This window comes from Manacus vitellinus, unplaced genomic scaffold (assembly GCF_001715985.3).
Source record: "Manacus vitellinus isolate BGI_N305 unplaced genomic scaffold, ASM171598v3 scaffold_13_pilon, whole genome shotgun sequence".
NCBI lineage: Eukaryota > Metazoa > Chordata > Aves > Passeriformes > Pipridae > Manacus > Manacus vitellinus.
This window is the reverse complement of record NW_021938999.1, coordinates 16,591,337-16,614,936: the sequence shown is the minus strand read 5'-3', so window position 1 is coordinate 16,614,936 and position 23,600 is coordinate 16,591,337. Positions and strand designations below refer to the sequence as shown.

Below are 23,600 nucleotides of genomic sequence, written 5' to 3'. Positions count from 1 at the left end.
AACTCAACCCTGATTTTTAAGATGGCAGAGGACTTGTAGACTCTTTTTGTCCTGTGGGTCTCCCAGAGGAGGAGTTACGGTTAGAATCCAAGGGCAAGGCAGTGGTGTTCACAGTCACAGATTTTGTTCCAAATATTTTGTTCATTGTATGAAACACATTAATAAGTGATAATAGCCATAGAGACGATTATCTTGCAATTCCCCAAGTCTAACTACCTGCCCTATACTATGAGTATGAAATGTAAACTTTCCCTGTACCCTCTAAAATAAGTACTATGAACAATATCTATAGCATAATTTTATTAGGCTTGCAAGTTTTTTACAGAATTAGTAATGTTATTAAATATTAAAGGATCAAACTGCACTTAATAACTGTGGTAAAAAAAAAGTGAAGTTTTTGGCAAAGGATATTGAGAGAAGTGACTATGGTAACTGCTGGTGAGAATTTGAGGAATCCAAGTTGATGAGAACCTGTCTTTTCTATTGCAGGAAAAGGAAGACAATTTTGAATCTGTTCAGCTGAAATCTTCAAGATCCCAAAATATATGAAGAATTAATGCTGCCTTCAGAGAAACAAACCTAATTTCTATTTTTACAGGACCATATTTTAAACATATTCTGGCACACATTGTAATGGTGATCTTGGTGAGAAATGCTTAGCCATTTAGGAAGAAAGAAGAAAGGAAGCAAACCAGAAAATTGGATTGCCTTACCATGTGATCGAGTACCTTGCCAAAAAAAGAAAGCAGATGCTTGGATTCCATACTGGGAATGAAATTCAACTCAGGAAGAGATACACATACTGCAAATAACATGAATTTTTTGCATTCACCTGGGCATTGCTCAGGCATGCCATGTGATTTATAGATACCTTTCATTTCCTCTCACTCCTTCTACGCATATTCCCAAGATACGATTTTCAGAGAGGCCTGCAACCTCCAGCTAGTTGCTTACTAGCATAATTATGAGTCTCTCTCAAAATCAGAATTGGGAATGGTACTCAGAATGAGCCTCAGGTGAATTTTGAACTTTGGAAAATACTTTTGGTCTGTTGCTTTGAAGGTCTAGATGATCTATATTGACCTTTGTTACAAGAGGAATGGTGTTGCACCTGCGAGTTGAACCCATTCTGATGCCTAAGTTATGGCCATCAGGGTTGGGGTAAAACCCAGTGCTATTAAATTTAAGTGTATTAACTGCTGTCGTATGAACTGTAGGTCTGGGCCCATGGCTTTACAGGCAGTAGCAGGTTCAAACTCCGTAAAGAGAAGTGAAGTGGTACCTACGGTGCAAATTGCACTTATCCCTCTCTGTGAAAGCTTGGCCTTTTGGCAGATTCAGTGTCCTCCCTTGGGCTGCACATATGGGTTGTGAACCAACAAATCCTGAACTTTGGAGGTACAGCAAGAGTCTCTACTTTCGGAAATCAGAGATCAGCTTTGTCAGTTGGGAGGCTTAGTAGAGATACTCAGCCACCTTTACTCCTGGACCCACGCAAGGAGGAGGATGGATGCCCAGCAGAGCTGAGCATGGGTCATGTACTTGCCCAGCCTAGCCAGTAAATTCTTTCTGCTGTCAGTGCAAGTACCAGCTTTGGAAGAAGGGCACAAAAGGGTGCCTTGAAAACTGGAGGCTAGGTGGACTTTTTCATAAAATCAGCCACATTATAAGCATGTGACCTTCATGACATCCACAGTAACAATTTCCTGAAATTCCCATTGAGGTCGAACTCAAAGGAATCTGAAACTTAGGCAAAAAAATATTTGAGTAAAATTATGCAAGACTTGTATAGAGCCAGGAGAAAATGAAGAACGATTCTTATATTGACCTCTGGTCAGACTCATATTTCCATTACAGCAAATTTATGTGAATTGTGGAATGCATCAAAACTAGAAAAGACACATGGGCAGAAATGGTCTTTTTACTACAAGGGATATAGATTTTTGATTTTATATGACTGAGATAGATCTATCAATAAAAAATGGCCCACTTTTAAGTAAAATTTAAATTAAACTGAATTTTCTGCACTCTAAATATTTTATTATACTATAGATGTGGACAAAAATTTTATGAAGTTTAGATTTTTTTTTTCGTTAGGAAAAATTCAGCTCAGTTATTTTATAGTTCCAGTCAAAGAACACACACTTTACTCTTTTGATGGGAGATACTTCAGCCATCCTAAATGAAGTGGTGCACATTTTCTGTTGGTCTTGAAAAGGCACTTCACTTTCCCAAAAAAGATTTTTATGGGGTATTGTTGAATGTATATTAAATACACATTCCTTTTTGTATATTTTGTACCATTGCACACTTATTATTGTACATTGTATTTGTTGTCATGATGTCATTTATGTATGGTTGTCAAAGATGATATGCTCACAGAGTAAATGGTTATGGCTTTGGGATTTCAATTCTTGGATCTTTTATGATGAGGGTTTTTATGTTGTTGATTTTTATTCAAGTGTGTTGTAGCATCAAAGATATATATCTGATGGACATTCATAAAATAAAGTGAAAATATATTTGAAATTTTGGACTTGAGATGTTTGGTGGCACTGCAGCCTTTCCTGAACATTGCAGATCTGCAGTGATGGGTAAAGCTTTTCACTGCCATCAAATTGCATCTGTCTATATCTCCTTTAATTTTTTCCCTTCTCTGTCCATATGTTTTCTAAGCCAAAATGACAATTCATTCTCCAGAACACCACTTCTTTTTTCATCACTGCACCTATATCCCTGTAATTCAAAAAATGCCTTAATTTTTATGAACTATATTTAATTTGACTTAATACCACACAGTGTTAGTTTGGTTTCCTTTTCTTTCCATTTTATTTTCCAAATAAAATACAGTGGATTTTTTTGTCAGATGTGACAGACTTTGCTGTATGACTCTTCTCAGCTCTCCTTCCAAATGGTTTGTCATGATATTGAATATTCTCCCAGGCGATCTAATATTGTATCTGGTGCAGTGCTAACATAGTGGGATGCAAACCAATACTGTAGACTTTATTTACCTTTAAATAAGAAAATTGCATTTCCCAATCATTAAGCAGGTGTAAACTGACATATTTTATCTGACTTCTGCTATTCTTTTCTTTCTGTTAAAGTTGTAGTAGAGAGGAGAAGTTTCCATTTTCCTATAAAAGATGAATTTTAGAAGCCTTTAACACTTCATTAAGAAATCAGTTGTCTGTGACCTCTTCTATTACTCTGCCCAAATATACTTACAACAACGTCCCCCTCTTCTCCCACATGGAATCACATCAGAAATTGTTATTTGATGCCATAAAACAATGTGAATCAGTCTGTTAAGTGTTCACTTGATTAAACGGAATGCATTTTATTGCTCCATTTGCATGCTTTTCTTTGAAATCTGGAGTCAAACAACTGAATCTCTTTGAGGATTAAGCCCATTTTAGTGCTTTCTCTGTGTAAGTTATTGGCAAATTAGCAGAATGTTATTGTCTCAGATTTGGCAGTGCTTGCATGGGGGGAAATGAGCAAATAATGGATTCTAGCCTGGCTCTGATTATGTTGGTTGACATTTGTAATATATAATACGATTGATTAAGGTTTGGGGGAAATTAAGTGTCTTAGAGCCACAGTGGGAAGTAACTGAATAGCTTCAATGATCTGTCATCTTTGTTCAAAGAAGGGATTTGTCTCTTTGGTCTTGAAAAATGGGTTCAGGGATTCTTTGTTAGTTAAGGGGAAGGTTTACAGTTTTTGTCCTGTCAGAGCCAGTATTATGCATAAAATCAAGATACTTAATTATAATCAGATAGCAGCAGGTGTTGCCATTTAGGAGCCAGTGGTTGTTGACTTTTGTCCAGCAGTGGCCAACATAAATGCTTCAGTGTAAGAGTAGAAGCAGCTACAGTTGGTGCTGACACACAATGGGGATGACATTTTCTCCTTAGCAAGGAATGCTGCTGGTTGTTGGTCCATATCATGAAACATGACTTAATATAGCAATTCTAGATAATGTAACAGGGAATGATCACAGAATCACAGGATGTTTTGAGTTGGAAGGGACCCTTAAGGTGTTCTAGTTCCAATCCTCCAGCCATGGGCTAGGACACCTTCTATGAGACCAGATTGCTTAAAGTCCCATCCAGCCTGGCCTTGAACACTTCCAGGGATGAGGCATCCACAGCTTCTCCAGGAAACCCACCCCAGTCCCTCACTACTCTCATACTGAAGTATTCTTCCTAAAATCTAATCTAAATACGTCCTATTTTACTTTAAAACAATTCCCCCTTGTGCTATTACTGCCTGCCCATGTAAAATGTTGCCTTTTTATGAACCCCCTTTATGTACTGGAAGGCTGCAGTGAGGTGTCTCCAGAGCTTTCTCTTCTCAATGACAGCCTCAAGAGAACTCTTGTGAAGTTCTGCTTATCTTTGGTGGTGTTCTGTCTTAGTCTTTCCCCTTGTGTACTTCTTTCACTGAATACCCTTGTTTTTATTTCTTGTGGAAAACTAGTGAACTGTGCTGCTTTGGAAAGCATGTAAGGAGGCAGGAACAGAAATAAAAGGAGGTCAGGCTTATCGTGGTGCCACAATGTACAGTGACATCCCTGGCTAGATGTGCCCACACTGAATACGTGCAGCAGGAAGGAGGGAAACACAAGATCAGTTGATCATAAACTGTCACTGTCTTTTGGTTATTCCTCTGGATCTGTAGAGTGGGATCTGATCCGGAAGAACTCCCTAAGGTCTCATGTACTGTGAGGCTGGTCCTGTAACTGCATCTAAAAGCCAAAGCAAAGCTGTGTGATGTGTATTTGCTACCCCATCCCCTTCCTATTGCAAAACCAGCCCAACCTGGCCCTGGTCTTTTTTCTTCTTGCAGTCACAATGCTCAGTTTTTGTCTATGTTTATGTTGCTGAGAAGCTTTGAGGTGGCTCTGGATAAGCAGCTTCTGCCTTTTGTCTTGGAGACTGCAAGCATTAATGAACAAGCAATGGCATCATGGACATCAGACTGCATTTAGTGATGAGTTAAGTGTTTGTTTTGGTCTCCCTTACTCTAATTTTGGATTGCAGTGTAAACCTCTTTAACCAGAGCCAAAATTTCTGGGTGGAGTCAGTATATTTTGGACATTTTTTTGCTGATTTTTGGGATTTGTTCTGTTCAGGTGGAACATGATTTTTTTAAAATAGGTTTTGATGTTTAAATTTGAAAAAACAATTCATTTTGAAATTGTTTTGGCTATAACTGAAACTAGTTGTGTTAAATTAATTCAGGAAAAACAATCACTTGAAGACAAAATAAAATGTTTTGATTTTCTAGAGTACACTTTGGTTTTGTTTTCAAACTTCGTTAAAGACTTAGAAAACAAAGACCTCTCCAAAAAAAAACCCCACAAAACCCCACACTAAAACAACACACCCAAAACCAAGAACAGAGACAAACCCCTACAAACCTTGTTTACTTCAGACTGACCTGCAATGATTTTTTTGAGTTTTACTTTTCTATTCTGCCAATATATACAAAGTGCTCAGTTTTTCACAAACCTTTCTGTGCCTGTGATTTGTATCGGAGAGCTGAGGTACTTGGAGTTATGGCTTCTGAATAAAAAACTAGTTTTCTTCAGCCTCCAGTAAGGCACTGTAAGGCAAGGTTAAGGCTTGCTCTCATCCACAGCATTGCCTCTGCTTTCAGCATTTCACCCTGAGTGTGCAGGGCTCAGAGCAGTGTGATGACTCTCAAGGCTCACAGCTGAGGTACTTGGGGCTTCCCTCTACCCTCTGCCCTGTGAGGAATTGCTCAAATTTTTTCATGTGATGGGAGCAATAAAGAGCTCAGAAGAGGCTCATACTCTAAACCCAAGTTTTACACAAATGGGAACAAAAACTATAAACTGTTTTAAATAGAGAAACTAAAATAACTATGTGAGAAAATGGCAAAGAAAAAAAATTTTAAATTCCCTTTCTCAAGAGGTTTTCATGACAGTATGGTGTGGAAAGCCCCCGCCAGACTTTGACACTTCCCTTTTCTGATGTGCTGTCTTTTGAAACTGGGTTACTTGAATCATCAGGCAATACCAGATAATCTGCATCCCTGGACATCCAATGGGAAGTAGTGAAAAGCTTTCATGACAAAACCAAACAAAGTACAAGAATGTCAGGAGCATTCAGTGGGGCTGGATCTCCAGAGCTGCATGTTTTGGTTGTTGGGGTTTTTTGCATGAAAAACCCACATGGAAGTGGCTTTCAAGCCAACTAAGTATTTATAACATGTCCAGACACAGACTTTGGGTCGTTTCCTCAATAGTCCTATCAAAATGAATGAAAACTCTAACACAGTACGATCCTCACCTGCTACAAATTAACTTCAGTGGTGTCAGTTTAGAGTCTGGGGTTAGAATCATCTGACACAATGCCTTCATTTTCAGTGCAAACTCTGTGATCTGAGCAAGCTGTGCTAGCATTTATCTGGAGAGATTCATCCCTGCCTAAAGTGGCAGAGTGAGATAAGCCAGGTGGATTATACCTACTTCCCTCCAATGAGTACAAAGGGAGAAAGGGTTGACAATCTCAGATGCAGCTATTTACTTAGTCATTGTAAACAATAAGTGTTAGATGAGGTGTATTTGACCCTGATTGTGGCTTTCCATAAAAATCGAGAAGGAACTCTCATTTGTCCTGGGCATTTTTAAGAGCTCCATAAAGATTGGACATCAGCATTATGGTCATATATTCTAACCTTTTGCCACACTGTGAACAGCCTCTTAATCCACAAAAGAGCACACAAAAGTCAAATGAATGTAGCTGCCCACCCTGAGATGCTTTAAGGGGTCTTAATTTGGAAAGCAAGACTCCCAACCTGTCCAAACTTGATCCCATGCCCTGCATCAAGGTGGGAAACAAACCTGAAACATCAGACATGTCAGAACTTGTGGAGAGAAAAGAGTTGAATGCAAAGATCTGTATATAATGCAGGCTGATTATATTTTGGGGAAAGTCACGGGGATTTCTATACTGGAGAGCTTCATGATGCAGAGGCTTAAATGGCAGTCTGTGTAGCCAGTCACAGAAGTGTTGACATCAAAAGGTCTTTGCTGGTGGACATGTGGGTATTCAGAAAATATAGGTGTCTATCTATGAATAGGAATTTTAAGACCCTTCATCTTTAACTTTTGCACTCCAAATAGCAGCTACCTCTAGTGCAAGTTCACCCATAAGGACTTGCACCTTTACAGAAATGTGTAAAAACCTCTGCAAGTGCAGGAGAATTGGGCTCCAGAGAACATGTACATCCAATAGTATGTATCTATGGTGTCTGACTTTCAAGCCTTGGTGGTGCTGCCTTTGAAGTCAATGAGAATTTTGCTATTGACCTCAGCTGGAATGAGATCAACAGGAACAAGCCCTTAGGTAAATATGCTCAGACACATTAATCAAAGGTGTGTTTGTTTCCTTAATGACTTTTTGGACCCGTCAGAAGGGAGAATTTCAGTTTGTTTCAATAGAGTGAGGGCAGCTTTAAGAGTGCAGTTATAAAAGCCAGACTTTTAAGGTATTCTGCAATTGTCTAAGTAGGTGGTATGTGTGCCTTGAAGCATTTGGTTTGAACGCAAAGGTCACCCCAGAGATGTGTGTAAATGTCTCCTGGATTTCTCTTTTTTTGACTGTTTTTTGCTCTACCTCTGAGGTGCTCGAATTACCTTTCACACCAGTGTTGTGTGAACAACCTTTGTTTTGGCTGGAGATATAAAACAGTCTTAGCTAATTTTCTGACAGATTTTCTTCCAACCTAATCTAAAATCTCTTTGTTTTTATGTGCTACTAATCTATTGTGTGCATGACAGCATTAAGTTGTGCCAAATGAAAGAACCAGTGATCAAAAACTTGTTGCTAATATCTCACTGAGATGCAATTAGACATTTTTACTTTTGAAAATTACCCTACATTTTAATAACCAAAAGAGAACTTGAGATGCTTTAATAATGTGCATTTTTTTTAAGAGAAGGAATTTCTATTTGACACTGGCAAAGAATTAATTGTAAGCACATATTATGTGCTATGGATTTCATAACACAGGCACAAAAATATCTGTGTACACACGCTCAGACTTTTTATCCTTTTTAGCTAACCTGCTCTCTAGAAGAATGTAATGACCTTGAAAGAGGAAGAAATAAAAATGAAACCATGCTGAAAAACTTTTATCTTTTTATTATTGGTGCCTTTACATTAATACTGCTGTTTTGTGCTGAGAAAACCAATCTGTTACACATAAGGTAACTGTAATATACAACATAGAAATGCAGTCTAAGTTAATTACACAAGGAGCTACAAAAAAAATTCGTAGGAAAGAAGTCACCTAACATTGCAACTGTGCTTGCAACAAATCACTCCCTTACTGCAGGACTATGCACATTGTGAACCATGGTTATTTACATGTCCCTTACGACCGTTAACAACAGAAGGGCTAAAATCAGTCTAAAAAGTTCCAGAACGTCACTATATACTGTACAATCCTCAAAAATAATTTATTACACTGTTTCTAAAAAAAGGTACTAATTTTGCTTTGATTTCTTTTGTTTTCTGGTGTTTTCTGGAGTGCACAACATGTGCAAAATTTTGCCTAACAGTCTAAAAACTCAAGAACTGAACCACGAGCCACAATCACAGAGACGAAGTGGTGGAGTCCAGAACTTCCCTCCCGTTGCAGACGGTGGGTACGTACATACTGGCAGATGCTGAAAGAGAAAGAGAGGGGGAAAATCAACTCACTTCAGGACAGCAAAAAATGACAACACACAGGACTAGAATTTATGTTGCCCTGGACCATCTCACCCAATTTAGCCTGATGAAAAGTCACTCTGCACACCTGGGTCAGCAGCAGAGCTGATGGAGGTGCTGCTTGCACCTCTACATGGCAATTCAGACCTGAGGCTGAAGCACCCTCTGGAGAAACCTGATTTCACTTTGCTGACCACTGGGAACACGTAGGGTGATTATGCTTCTACAAGCAGTGTTGGAATAAAATACATGTGGGGTTTTTTTTGATGATTCTGCACCAGTGAGTCTCACTTTATAGCACTTTGCATGGTAGTGTGAATTAGTACAGCTAGAGTAGTGCTAAGATATCTCAGTAGAATTAAAATGTGAGTCTTTGGATTGTATTTTGTTGGCAAGAAACACTAAAGTCTGATCCTTTGAACTTTCAGATAATTGGAGTGGACATTTCTGTAAGTAAAATATATGTAACTTTAAATCCACCTCTGCATATTAGAACTCTGTGCTGATCTACATTTTAATTAATAAAAATAAGAATTCTAATTAGATGTTGGATGAAGAGAAGAAATTTTTGAATAACTGAATTTAAAAGCGAGATTATTTCTCACCTAATCCCAGAATAATGTCTGTCTGTGATACGTTTCATTTCTAGGAGCTCTGGATCAGGATTCAATATGCATCCAGAGATGAGAGCCAGATTCTGATAAACTTGTTTGCATTGTATAACATTTTATACATCAGCTTTTCATTGCTCCAGTGATATTAGATGGCAATTGAATCTGAGTACCAGAATCTGCTTCTAAATGTATTTTTATTTTGACTGCAGAATATATTACCCCATTCTGCTAAAGTCTTGTGGATTTTAATTTAAAAGCAAGCTGGTTTGTCCATCTTTGTTAAAATTATTCACTTGGCATCAGGAATGTGTTTTCAGATGCTCTGTGACATCTTTGCTCACAGTACCACAAAGCTGTTTTTTGAAAGATACATTAGGTTAATGGTAACAATGACCCAGAGAAATGTGATGCCTTCATCAAAGAAAACACAAGGCAAGCAATGATTTCGCAAACTCAATCACCCAGTGTAAAAAGCAATTTATTCAGCTGACAAGGGCATGCTCAATCTTTCAGATCTGGTGCTGGCTACGCTCTCAGTTGCAAACTGGTTTTTTAAAGATGATCAGCATTATTTTTAGAACAAATAATTCTTTCTTCAAATTGGCTACTATTTCTAATTCTTTCATTGACTGAACAAATATTTCATTTAAAACAGAACTGCTTTAAAAAGAGAAATTTAAAGCCATCTCTTGGACTAACCTACTACTCAGAGGGCAGGACATATTCCTGATAAACAGGAGATCCAAGAATGAGCCCCTCTTCTGGATTAGGTGATGGAGTTTGATCTCTCACAACATGAATGTGTTTTTGAGTCACAGACATGGAAGCATTGTAGGTAGAAGGCCACAGAGTATCCATGTGTCTGGTTTGTGAAAATTAGCTATCAGGTCTTGTGTTCCGTTTTTCACTGGGTATAACATGGCAGCACATTGAGCTGAATTCTTTATTATTGTTGTTACTTTTACTTCTACTTTTTGTTAGAAAGCAGAAAAATCAGTTCTGTTCAGGAAACCTGATTCAAATCCCTGTCCAACTGCAATATGGCTACAGGCAAAAGCATTTTTTTTCCCATGAACATCAGTCACTTATCCAGTATTTTTTTAGCCTCTGGTTTTTTTCAAAGTCCAACACATTGATGAACATGAATAGCTCAAATACTATGGTAACTGGGTCAGGAGGATATCAAGATTGGACAGAAATATATGGTGGTAGACATGAAAATAGTGGCCTTGCCTTTTGAATTCCCAGGCTTTCTCCACAGCCCATACCCCTCTTGTGCTTTGATGCAGTTATTAACTCTGCTGGGTGGAGTAAAGGGTTCACACCAAGTGAACCAAGTCTCTCCTGAGACAGTACAAAAGATCTTGCTTTTCATTACAGACCTCAGCAGTGTTAATCGCTGGCCCTACAGGGTTCTGAGTGTCCTGTAGAAGCAGCCAAGAGGTTTCTGAAATATTGCAGGATATGCAAGAGACACTTCACCTTCATTTTGCCTTGTGTTGAGACCAAGGGCAAATGTGTGACATCACCAGAAGATGTGATTTGGCTCCAGTTCATGCTTTTGATCTCCTCTTTTCTGGCTGTCTCTCATTTTGCTTAGACCATCCAAGGAAAAGAACCAGAGGTACAACACAAGAGCCAGCACTGCTGTGGTCACCTTGCAGCATTCCTACAGAGCCAGGAATGGGCAGATCCTGACGTGCTGTCAGTGTGTCTCTTAAAATCATAGAATCATAGAATATCCTGAGTTGAAAAGGGACCCATAAGGATCATTGAGTCCAGTTGTTGGCTCTGCACAGGACAACTCCAAAAATAACACCATGTGCCTGAGAGTGTTGTCTCCTCTACTCGTGCTCATAACTGGATAACCATGAGTTAATCATATATAAAAACCATATACCAGGGTTGGTTGGAGCAGGGCTTGAGAAAATAAATTCAGAGAGAAAAAATGAACCAGTCTGGCTATAAACAGTAGCTTCAGTTCTCCTTCTGATCCATCTGGAGGACACCTGGAGCAGCTTAAGTGTGTGTGTAGCTCTCCACGTGGACATAACTTGGAAGAATGATATCTTCTGTGTGTAAAAGCCTAGCCTTAATCATCTAGGCACTTAAAATCATTCCTGAGCTCCCTGGGAAGTTTTATGAGTGCTGAAATCAATAAAATAGGCCTTAAGAAAACTGGGGAAGATCACAATGGGGGAAACACTGCAGGGGAAGCAGAATTTATGTAGTACCCTCCCAAACGGGAATTTTCAGATACAAGTAAGTGTGTACAGATATACACATTTCAAAACACGTATACCTAGGTACATACCCTGCCTCTATTCATCTTAAATCTATATTCTTTTTTTAGTCCAGACTTTAGCTATCAAAATAAGTCTCCTTGCTGAGCAGTCAAGTATTCACCTCTGCTTGTTTTCTGCAGAACGTGTAGCAAAGAAGAGCTTTGTTCAAATGACTGCATGAGGTGCTCAGTTTAACTCTCATGACCACTATCACACCACAGGTTATACAGCTGACCATTTCCTCAGGCTCTCCCTCCACTGTTCAATTTAGGGATGTCCTTGTGGCACACATTTAGAGCTAACACTTAGACTACCCAAGAGCATCATGAGTGTCGCTTACCTTTTCTCATAGTCTTTGACCAGTTTTCACGGTTCAGGGAACTCTGTTAAGAACTGTTTGTGTGTCACTTGCTGTCCATGACTCACTATGCTCATGGAATTAATTATCAATGGAGTGAAGAGGTGGTGGCAACCCTGAGATGCAATGAACATGGGAATCCATGGAAACAGGAAAAACATTGTCCATTCAAACAACTTGGGTACTCCTGACCTCTAGAACTCTGATAATGAATGAGAGCTGGCTTTTTAAAGTTACTAGAATGCCCTGGAGCTAATTATTATCAGTCTGATGTTAAGAAGTTTCTGAATGATGAAAATACCATCAAGACCAAAATAAAAACAAGCTGACAGCCCCAGGACCAATGACAGGAATATTTTAGACATAGAATAGAATCAATTTGGATGGCAACTTTTTTGGAGTTCTACAAATGACTAAACAGTTAGGAAAAATAAGAGAAATTTATTTAAAATAATCTACAAATAAATGGAAGGAAGTAAGGGAAAATTTTTCATCTTGAAAATATTGGTATTTTGATAGAGACTAAATTCTCAGTATTATTTTCCCAAATAATTCTACTAGGTGGAAACTACAGGGCTTTTTCCATTTTATGTGATGTACCTTTTATCTCTAATTCTGCGTCTTTCTATGGTTCAAAAAGTTCAACAAGACATCCCATATTCAATTAAGTGTAGTGAGTGAAAGCACATGACTGGAGCCACCTTTCTAAACAATGAAGCAATAAGAGATTCTAAGTCTGGATTTTTATGCTTTTCTCAATGTTTTAAAGCTATTCACAAACCTGAAAATGCAGGCTTTAATGCAAAATGTGCACTGAGGATGTCTCTCAGTTGCATGCATGCTTGCATACACACACGTGTTATCCAGTTGTTAAAACAGAAATATCAAATTCCAAAATCCAATCCAGAATCCAGTACAAAGTATTTATGAATCAAAATGGTTTCTGACTAAGCTTATTCCATAGCATGACAGTATTAAGAAACTTGGTAAGAGCACTTACACAAAACTCACAAGGGATGAAAAGAATCTCGTGGGACCAAACTTCTAAGGATTTTGGGAATTCATTGGTCCTTTGGGAGTGTTCAGTACTTTGGGCACATAAGGCCATCTCATTAAATTTTCCAAAACAGCAAATTTGCTGTTAAATTTGCCCTCAAGTGTCAGGGCTGGATGCAGCTCTCACTCTGATGAGATGGAGAATATGTAGAGCCACATGGCTGCCCTTTTGTTAAGGGACCCTGAGCATTCACTCTCAGTGTGGTTTGGGATGGGAGGGCCAGAGATGGTTGGGATCCCTTTACCTCCTAATCCCTGCCATGGTGATACACAGCAGGATTCCAAGTCACTTCCATGTTCTGTCTGAAATCTGAAGTGCCAAAGGTTTTGAGCCAATTTTGAAATTTAGGTGACACTCAAAAACCTCAGTCTGGGTTGGTGTGAACTTCCTAGCAAGCCTTGTTCTGTGTCCCCCCTTTCCTCCCTTTCTTATTTCCTTCCTCTTTATAGTTGCAGTGTGATTTCAATTAGAATTCCAGGGTAGACATGCTGTCCACAGAGTTCTGTGAACAAGGTGCTATGTGCTCCCATTTTTGACTAGTTAAGCTAATTAAGCTGGATTAAAAAAGAAAACCAAAACATAAAAAACCAAAAACCCAAACAAATATACAGATGACCTATTTTTTTTTTTAAATCCAAAAAAATCTCTGAGCAGCTCACCCAGATAAGGAGCAACAGCCTCAAAACAAAATCACTGCTGTGACTCTGCCTGCAATGAAGAGAGTAAAGATGAAGGAAAGGAGGGAAGCAGAGCAGATGAGCTGTCCTTGCAAAAGAACACTGATTGCTTCCCCTGGCTGTGGCACTAACAAAGGGTACTGATCATGCTCCGCATACAGATGCCATTTATGGCATCCTTTGGATGTGTCTGCTGCAGACTTGGTGCCTTTCCTTATAATGCAGGTGATGAGCCATTGAGACCATGCTGCGTTGTGGCCCAGGTCCTGTCAGCATGTCACTTTGACAGGAATACTCCAAGGCAATCTGTTCCTGTCACAGCTGCCAGGGTGACAGTGAACCACAGGGTCTATTTGCTTTGTGCAACAGGCTGGAGTCAGAGCCCTCCAAAAACTTTCTGTTGACTTCAGTGAGCTTCAGAGCAGGCTCTGAGCTGACTCCCATGGGAGCGGGATGAATTTTTCTCTCCAAACACATAGAAAGCGATCCTTTCACAGGGTACAAAGTTCAGCCTATAAAGATCTTTCTGTTGCTGGTAAAAGACTCGTTTTGCCTTTACCCAAACTCACCACAACCCCACATTCTTATAGAAAATGACAGTTTTGTTACTTACACTGGGAGTAAGTTGTCCCGGTCCCACTGACACTGAACCTGTTGAGATGGAGTCTGTGAGTGACCACGTTCTTCTGGGGCTGGAAAAGGATGATGTGCACCTTGGGTGCAAACAAGCAGCCCAGCACAACGAAGCCGCTCAGACTCACCGAGATGCACATGGTGGTGGTTTGCACCTAGGACAGAGTGGGCACAAAGCACTGTGTTTCAGTATGGAAAGCTCTGAAATGCAGAGTACTAGAGACATTATCATATGACAGCAAGAACCATGATCCTGGGGGTTTGCATCCTTTTCTTCCACAATCCTAGGATTGTATGAGTGAGGCGTGTGGTGCTGTGCCTCTGCATATCAAGGGGAGATTGACTATGTTCTCCCTCTGTTTAGTACAGAATGGATATTTCTGCACTCTTTCTCTCATACCCTTGATTTCTAACTTGATGAGGGAATCCTTCTGTAATGCCTTTGATGCAATATCTGAACAATGCTGGCTGCAGTGAGAACCAGCTCACACATACTATATGTCACGTGGGTTTATATTAGGTGTCTCATGCAAAGCACCTATCTGAAAACCACTTGAGTCTCCAGCCTCAGTCCTAAGCAGAGAATTTGAGAAATCACTTGTAGAAATCTAGGTGTAATTTGGAGTAAACATAATACACACACAGCTAGTGGCTGTTGTCAGACTGGGCCTGAGAGGTGTCCTAACTCTGAGACATCAGTTTTTGGGCTAAGAAATGAATTGTTTGTAAGGTTGTAGGATTTTAGAGTAGTTGCTTTAGGGTATTTGTTAGCATAGCTTTGATGATGCTATCATTTATCCTTTTTATTCAATAGTATGACTAGGTGACAGTTTACTGCCTCATTTTCTGTTTATATTCTTTTCTTCCAAGCAGATTCCTTAATTAAGATGTTGAATTAAACTGCTTTAAACTCTACTGCTTAATTTGAATGATTATACATCCATGGCTCATTTTTCTTTAGTTACACTCTTGTAGTTCTTGGGGATTAGTCTTCATCCATGGGAATGCTTCTCATATCTCCTTGTCAGAAATAATTGGTGCAAATTAAAAAATAGAGTAGGGAATGGACTTTGTTCCTTTATATATATACTGAGCACGATTGGTGTTTTGTCATCAATGAGTATAATTAATGTGATCATTTAATAATCACTCTTTACACAACGTGGATTTGGCAAGCACTGTGAAAAGGTACTCAGCTTTCATGGGTGAGTGAACATGGAAGATTCTACAGAGGCTGAGTGAGAAAGGAACACCTTAGTTGTATTTTCTCCTTCACTTCTCTGCATTTTGTCCATGGAGCTATGCTGTCAGGTGGGTGTTGAACTGGGCACTGTACAGATAAGACAAGGGGAGTTTTCTTATAAAATGAGAATAAATGAAGCTACCTTTATTTTCATTAGTTTCAAGGTAAGTTCTCTTCACTGTCAAAGCTCTCCTCCCCACCCTGCTTTCCTAGGGTTTGTGCCTCCTGGAGCAGCTCAGCTGTGCTGGCATAATTACACACTCAATCAATTAAATGATTTGGGTTAAAAATAGCTCCCTCCCACAGGGTTCCTTTTAATCCAGGTCACGCCAGTGGTTCAGTGTTTAACCTGGCCTCACAGACTGGACTGGTGTGCTGGTGGGGTGGAGGAAATCCTGCTAGACCATGTGTTATGCTGAGGCACGTGGAGAACAGGGAGCTGAGCAGGACAGCCAGCACAGCTTCACCAAGGGTGAGTCCTGCCTGACCAACTCAGTGGCCTTCTGTGATATCGTGACTGCATCAGTGGACAAAGGGAGGGCTACACATGTCATTTATCTGACCTTCTGTTATGCCTTTGACACAGTCCCCCTCAACATTCTTCTCTCTAAATTGGAGAGTGCTGCATCCAGGTCTGGGACCTCCAACAAAAAAAAAGACATGGACCTGTTGGAACAAGTCCAGAGGAGGGCCACTTGGCTGATCAGAGAGCTGGATAAGCTCTCCTATGAACACAGGCTGAAAGAGTTGGAGTGCTTCAGCGTGGAGAAGAGAAGGCTCCAGGGAGACCTTAAAGCACCTTCCAGTACCTAAAAGGGGCCCACAGGAGAGCTGGAGAGGGACTTTTCACAAGAGAATGTAGTGATTGTACAAGGAGGAATGGCCTTAAGCTGAAGGGTAGATATAGGTTAGACTTTAGGAAGAAATTCTGTACTATGGTGGTGGTAAGACACCAGAACAGGTCACCCAGAGGGGCTGGGGACTCCCCATTCCTGGAAGTGTTCAAGACCAGGCTGGATGTGACTTCAAATAACAGGAAGAAGTCCTTGCCTTTGGAAGGGGGCTGAAGCTAGATGATCTCTAAGGTTCCTTCCAACTCAAGTCATTCTATGATTCTATTCTATGAAACACAGCCTTTGCCTGAGACAATTGTCCAAGTGTTTCTTAAATTCTGTCAGGCTTGGTCCTGGGATGACTTCCCTGGGGAGCTTGTTACAGTGCCCAACCACCTTCTGGGTGAAGATCCTTCTTCTAATATCCAGCCTAAACCTCTCCTGACACAGCTTCATGGTGAAGGCTGAAAGTCTGTGACCAGTGGCAGCAGGCAGATGGCTCCTGCTTTACTGGCAGATCTGCAGTTAGAGTGTGGGTCAGTACCCTGGTAGCAGGGTGAGGAGGGGAGCTGTGCTGTGTGTGAGAGAGCAGTGGGACCAAATGGAGCTCTGCCTATCAGTGGGGTTTGAGCCAGCTGATAGATTATGGATCAGGATTAGCAGACAGACCAAAGTGAACAACACTGTGGTGTGTGTCTACTATAGACCACATAATCAGGAAGAAGTAGAAGAAGCATTATTAAGATAACCGGAAGAAATCTTGTGTTTGCAGACTCTGATTTTCTTGGGGCAGTTCTCACTCTAATACTGACTGGAGGGACAACACAGAAGGGAAGAAGCAATGTAGAGAGGCAGAGAAAGCTCTGGCTTCTGCAACCAGGAAACGGTGGAATTCAGAATTCCAAGAGAAGAAAGCCAGACAAAAAGTCCAGAGAAGTATGAATTGTTCAGGCAACTTCTTGGAACAATATCATGAGATACAGCCCTGGAGAGTAGAGGGGTCAAGTAAACCTGGTTGTTTTTCAAGAGTCACTTCATCCAAGCTTAACAATGGCTAGTGGCCCATCCCAATGGGCAGGAAATCAAGTAAATGTTTTGGGATGTTTGCATGGATGAGCAATGGCTGCCAATAGTCAGTATGGATTTACACAGGGAAAATTGTTTAACCACCCTGACAGAATTCTGCAGTGAAATGACCAGCTTGGTGGATAGTGAGCGAAAGTGGATATACTTTGTCTTTAGTAAGGTTTTTAACAGTCTCCTATGACATCTTTGTGACAATCTGATGAAGTACAGACTAGATCAGTGGACAGTGAGGGGGAATGAAAACTGGTTGAACTGCTGGGCTCAAAGGATTGAGATCAGTGTCTCAAAGTCCATTATTCATTTAGGAGCAGATTAAGCAGATAGGGCATATTCAACCTAAAATAAATGTTTTTGTCTTCTGTGGTTTTTGATTCGTTGTGGGAGATGTAGAATTCAGAGCTGTCCACTGGTGCTTTTTGACACCCACAGAGGTGGGTCAGTAGTTGTCCTAGGGATTGATATTAGAACCAATGCAGCTTAAAAACCTTCATTAACAATCTGAATGCAAATAGCAGGTGTATTTGCTGCAATCCCAACATAGCTAACGTGCTATCTAGTACCTGTCATATAGGGTTCATAGAGGGACATTTCTGCTTCAGTAATGGTATGAATGTATCCTATGTTGAACTACTTTTTTTTTGTTCTTTAAATACTGTGGTGAGTTCAACAACAAATCTCTGGATAAATTCCTAGGAACTCTCCCTTTTTTTTCAGAAGGATGAGTCCTAACTGATGTTTGTGCTTAATGATGAAATCTCAAGCCATCCAGCATTAATTATTTTATTGCTGCTATTATGTTTCTAAGGTTGTTTATTGGGGATGCTACCAGAACTGGGCTACACTAGGATGGCACAAGTTGATTCAGAGTCAGTATGTGACACTGCATGGAAAATAAATACGGATTTTTCAAAGGAACCCCAGAAGTGCAGGCTTGTCATGAAAGTATCGAAAAGGTGTTAAAAACCTTTTCTGCTGATTTTGTAGGACTCGAGTTGGCTTATTTGGAATCTTGAATTTAAATTAAATGCCTACAAGTGGTTTTGAAAACTCCACTCAGGACATAAGGCTGTAAAATTCTGCTTGAACAATCAAGTCATGCTCTTCTTGGCCATTACTGTCTGTGCTGTCCACTCACGTGACTGTCTGCACTGATATTTCCCTTCTTCTGTGTCTGTCTTCCTGATTGCTTTGGGTGTCCAGAGCTGTTCCCTAGTGCCTTTCTTAAACTTTTCCTTCATCAGTTTCAATCCATTACTCACTATTCTAACTTCTCCTGAGACTGAATAATCCCTTCCTCTCTTTTTGTTGCCTTGAAATTATTTATAGTCGTGATCACGTCTCCCTGGGTTTACTCTTGTCTAGACTAAATATATTTAGCTCTTTTACTGTCACTCTGCGTGTCCTACTGCGTCATTTCTTATCTATCCGTGTTTTCTCGTGGATTTCAGTACCTTTCCCAAGCTGAGAAAAGTAGTATTAAATATATTGTTCCAGGGTGGTCACACCAAAATTAAGTTAACTGACATTATTAGCTCCACAGTTTTATATGGTATTTCATGTACACACTAATAGCAGTAATACCCACCTAAGCTAATCTACCTTTCTTCTGGGCAGAATGTTGAACTAATTCCCTTTAAACTGCTGTAAGAGCCAACTCCTGCACTCATTTCTCACATCATAATAACTGTGAGATTTCCAGTGTAGCAGATCTGAATTTTTTTCTCAGACAATTTCCTTCTGTTCAAAAATACGATTTTATTGAACTTGAAGTTTTGCAACACCATGTGACAATTTAAACAGTTTAATGTTTTTAGAATTTGTTGGTGTAGGCTGACCAATATTTTATGCTCAGTGAGGTATGTGTTTTACAAAGTGTAGAAAGAATAAAAAGTTTTATCTTTAAGAATAACATTTGTTGGATTTTTTTTTTTACAGACCCTCTTTAATAGGAAATTTTGAAATTCTATCCTTATATTTTTTACTTGGAAGAAAATACCATGTTTCAATAGCAGATTCTTTTGCAGAAGGAGACTATCTAGCTCAGATTTTATTTTAAGGCCCATTTCTGCCAAATAACTCATTATGACTCATTCCAGCTCATGATCTACTAGGTTTTTCTGTTAGGACTATGATGTCAGATACTCATGAACCTATATGAATACTTAATCCATACTCTATGCCTCTGTCACGATCAGACTGATAGTACTAATCCTTTCCAGCTCTAACTGTACATGCTCTTTTTGAAATGAGACCATCTTTCTCAGAAGCAAGCCAAAATCTGCTAACATTGAAAGAGAACTTTTTTGCAAGGGATCCAGGGGACAAAAGAACTGAAAGAGTCTTTTAGTGAATGCTGATCCTCTAAAGTGATGCATACGATTTATGGAAACATATATCCAAAGACTTACTCTGTAATCACTGGATGTCACATAAAATATAGGGAGAAAGGCCAGCCAAATGATGCACGTTGTGTACATTGTGAAACCGATAAACTTGGCTTCGTTGAAGTTCTCTGGACATTTCCTTGTTTTGAAGGCATATACAGTGCATAAGACTACGAGGATTACATCATATGTTAACGAGATTAACATACTGGAATCCTTGACATTGCATTTCAGTATGACAGTCTCTCTCTTCTCGGGAACAGTGTACCGCCTGGTGCCTGGGGCCTCCAAGATGAGCCACACGGACACCACCACAACCTGGACCAAAATGAGACTCAGGCAGATGAAGACCTGAGAACTGGGGCTGATGAATTTGGGCCTTTGAGCCCCATTCTTTACACCATCGAATATTCTGGCTATGCAGTTCGTTTTTGTCAGAAGGGCAGAGTAGCAGACGGCAAAGGAACTTCCCAACCCCAAACGACGGAGGGTGCAGATGGCTGGAGAAGGCTTGGCTATGAAGAAGAAAGTCATGCTGTAAGACAGGAAGACCCCAAAGAGCAAAATGTAGCACAGTTCACGGCCAGAGGCTTTGACCAGGGGAGTGTTGTTGTGCTTGATGAACACCCCAATAACCATGAAAGTACAAATAAAGCCTAGGCATGCAATGGTAACAGGACCTATTGCCCAAGCATCTTCCCACTTGATGTAGTCTTCTGGTAGGTCGTAACAGCCAGTCAGGTCAGCTGTGGGCCATTTTCCGGGCCCGCAGTCTGCACAAGTGAATTCGTCAGCCAGGTACTCATAGGTTTCACAGGGAATGCAAATCCAACAGCAGACATCTCCTGGTTGCATATTCTTCATCTCATTAGGAGCGCAGGGGTCGCTGCACTGGGAGACAGGGACAGAGCTCCTGGACCACTGGATAGAGTCTACCTCGAGTGACAGAGTTTCTGCCCACTGACCAACCTTCACGTAGGAGTATTTGTCTCCAGTGTACTGGAAATTGAACACATTGTATCGTCCTATCCCATCTCCATAGGCGTCAAATTTGACCATACTGTCCGGATCATTGGGAGGGTTAAAGGGAGCTGTGGGGGAAAAAAAAACAAAACAAAAAAAAAATTGTCAGAGAATGTTATTATCAAAGCTGCATCTGACTTTTTTTCAACCCTTTGGCAAGCACAGGCACCTGACAGCTCAAAGAACCCAGTTGACAACAGGTAAGTCAAGAGGTCTGTATTTGCCTCAGTTTTGAACTTGGAGGAAGAAAAGAGCTCAGATAGTACAACTCTATTTCACTCTACTGTATGAGATATATTTTTAAATGTAAGATGACCAATATCCTTACTGTTTTTTGTCCCGGAGAAATCAATTCTCCAGTTATTTCCCCCAGTATGCAACCATTGTTACCTTTCACATTTTCTCTTGAATGAAAGAAGTCTGCTTCTAACTGAAACTCAATATTATTTGGTGAAACTTGGCTGCCCTGATATAAGAAAATTTAAATGGTCAAATCAATAAATGCTGTTTTGAGACCAACAGTCTGGAATACAGAGGATTGAATAGAGGATTCATTTTGAGGATGATGGAGAAGTAACTATGAACTCCTGAACAATTTCTTACTATGTCTTTTCACTTCTCCCTGTGTAGTAGGAAGTTTTGCATCCCTTCTATTTTGTTTCAATTTTACCAGTTTCTGATATTTCTTTTCTGGTCTGAGGTTCCCAGCACATGCTGCTTTGGTCCTGCATCTTGTTTGGGGAATAGATGAAAAAACCACAAACTGTATCTGTGACCTTTTGTGAAATCAATATTGTAACACTTCCAACTGGTAAACTCTGGAGAGTTTTGTTTTTCCTCCAGCTGAGGCTTATGCAGGGAATGAAGAAATATTAAAAATGTAGGAGGAAATTGCATTTACCATGTGATTTATTGGCCATTTGCTGCAGCATCAAAGGTGAAAGGCTTTATAGGCAGGAAGTGAAAGGGTTTTTTTGCCACTGATGAGCAATAAAGGTGATTTTAGTCTCCAGTGTTTTTGGTTACAGAAGTAGTTCCACTGTCATTGCTGGAATAAATCTCTTTCCCTGCCTCTGTGCCCATGCTGTGCTTGAGCATGAAAATATCGTATAAGGGTGTAATATCTTCCTCCACTTAAATTTCCAGATACCTTGGATTTCTTGTGGTAGATTCATTTAGTTTCTTTAAAGCACTGAGGCCAAATTCTTTCACCTTTATTACTGTAGTGTTACCTTATTTTGCAATACACTGGCTAAGGTCAGTAAAAGGGACACTGGATTTTGGCACAGAATCCCCAGATGTTGGAGTGTTGAAATGTAACCTGCATCTCCTCAGGTGCTGCACTTGGAGTGCATTTCTTTCCCAACTTTCTGCTCATTGTAGAGCAAGGCTGGAATAGGATTTAACCCACCTATACTCTCTTCTGGGTTTGAGTCAAGACTGCTTGTTCTTATCCCTGCTCACTCCTGCACCTTACCATGTCACCTGCGTCAGCTCCAGCGGTGGACAGCCTTGGTTTGCAGGATTACAGAATCATAGAATTACAGAATGATTTAGGAAGGAAGGGACCACTGGTGGGGTCATCTGGTCCACCCCCCCTGCTCAAGCAGGGTCATCCTAGAGCACATGGCATTGGATTGAGTACAGACAGTTCTTGAATATCTCCAGTGAGGGAGACATCACAGTCTCTCTGGGCAACCTGTTTTGGTGCACGGTCACCTGCACATAAAAGAAGTTCTTTCTCATGTTCAGGTGTTCCAGTTTCTGCCAAATGCCTTTCATTTCATTGCTTGGTACCACTGAGAAGTGCCTGGCTCCCTTCAGATACTGATATAAATTGATGAGGTCCCCTCTCAGTTGTGTCTTCTAAAGGCTGAATAGGCCCAGCTCTCTCAGCCTTTCTATATAAGACAGATGATGCAGTCCTCTTATCATCTTTGTAGTCCTCTACTGGACTTGCCCCAGGAGCTCCATGTCTTTCTTGTATGGTACAGATTAGGACTGGGTAGTCCAGGAATTTGTAAGAGGTCTATTTTATCTTTTTCTACACTGTTCTACCACTCTGCAGTCCAACAAGACTTCTGAGTGCACAAAATTTAAAAGCAGCATAATACTCTTCCAAATGGCCAGCCCTCCTGGAAATTACATGCTCTAAATTAAACAGCTAGCTAAATTCAAAATATAGGTCAACAAGAAGAATATTAAGCAGCTTCCCTTCTCTTCCTCCTCCTCCTCACACACAGGCATGCAAGCTCTCTCATCCAGGAGCAGCATTAAAACGAAATCATAATGCAGCACTTAACAGCTCTTCAATAATGTGTTGTCATTGCCAGTGTCTTATTTCATTATTCATGACACTCATATAGATTGTAGAAGCTGTTAACACAGCAGCCCAGCTTTAAGAGCTAATTTATTCACTTTGGTGTTATCCAGGCCAGCTCCTGAGGTGGGCTGAGAGCCTGTGACTGCTACTGGCAGCAGTGGAGCTGCAGGTAAGCAAGACAAACTGCAAACTGGTTGTTTGGCATCATAACTTGAAGGGCACAAATACCCCAGTGTAAGTTACCTTACGGTCTGAAATACCAGCACTTTTCATGAAAGAATTCCCTCTGTGTAATATGTTTAACAACTTCTTAGTTCTGATAGAATATTTATCA

At 40.2% G+C, this 23,600-nt stretch overlaps 2 protein-coding genes across 3 annotated transcripts in view; one reads left to right on the top strand and one right to left on the bottom strand.

The window, feature by feature from the left end:
• The window catches only part of KIAA1324L (KIAA1324 like), a 49,342-nt gene extending 46,801 nt beyond the window's left edge, over nucleotides 1-2,541 (top strand). Inside the window, exon 21 of the mRNA XM_018068117.2 lies at nucleotides 490-2,541. Within this exon, the coding sequence (XP_017923606.1) occupies nucleotides 490-549 (60 nt within the window). The 3' untranslated portion in view covers nucleotides 550-2,541. The remainder of the gene's footprint in view (nucleotides 1-489) is intronic.
• A 5,619-nt stretch (nucleotides 2,542-8,160) lies between these two features.
• Nucleotides 8,161-23,600, bottom strand: part of GRM3 (glutamate metabotropic receptor 3) — a 104,728-nt gene continuing 89,288 nt past the window's right edge. For both annotated transcript variants that reach the window (XM_008921552.3, XM_018068116.2), the window contains exons 4-6: nucleotides 19,945-21,011; nucleotides 14,355-14,529; nucleotides 8,161-8,707 (exon numbers count right to left, since the gene is read on the bottom strand). In XM_008921552.3, the coding sequence (XP_008919800.1) occupies nucleotides 8,634-8,707; nucleotides 14,355-14,529; nucleotides 19,945-21,011 (1,316 nt within the window). In that variant the 3' untranslated portion in view covers nucleotides 8,161-8,633. The remainder of the gene's footprint in view (nucleotides 8,708-14,354; nucleotides 14,530-19,944; nucleotides 21,012-23,600) is intronic.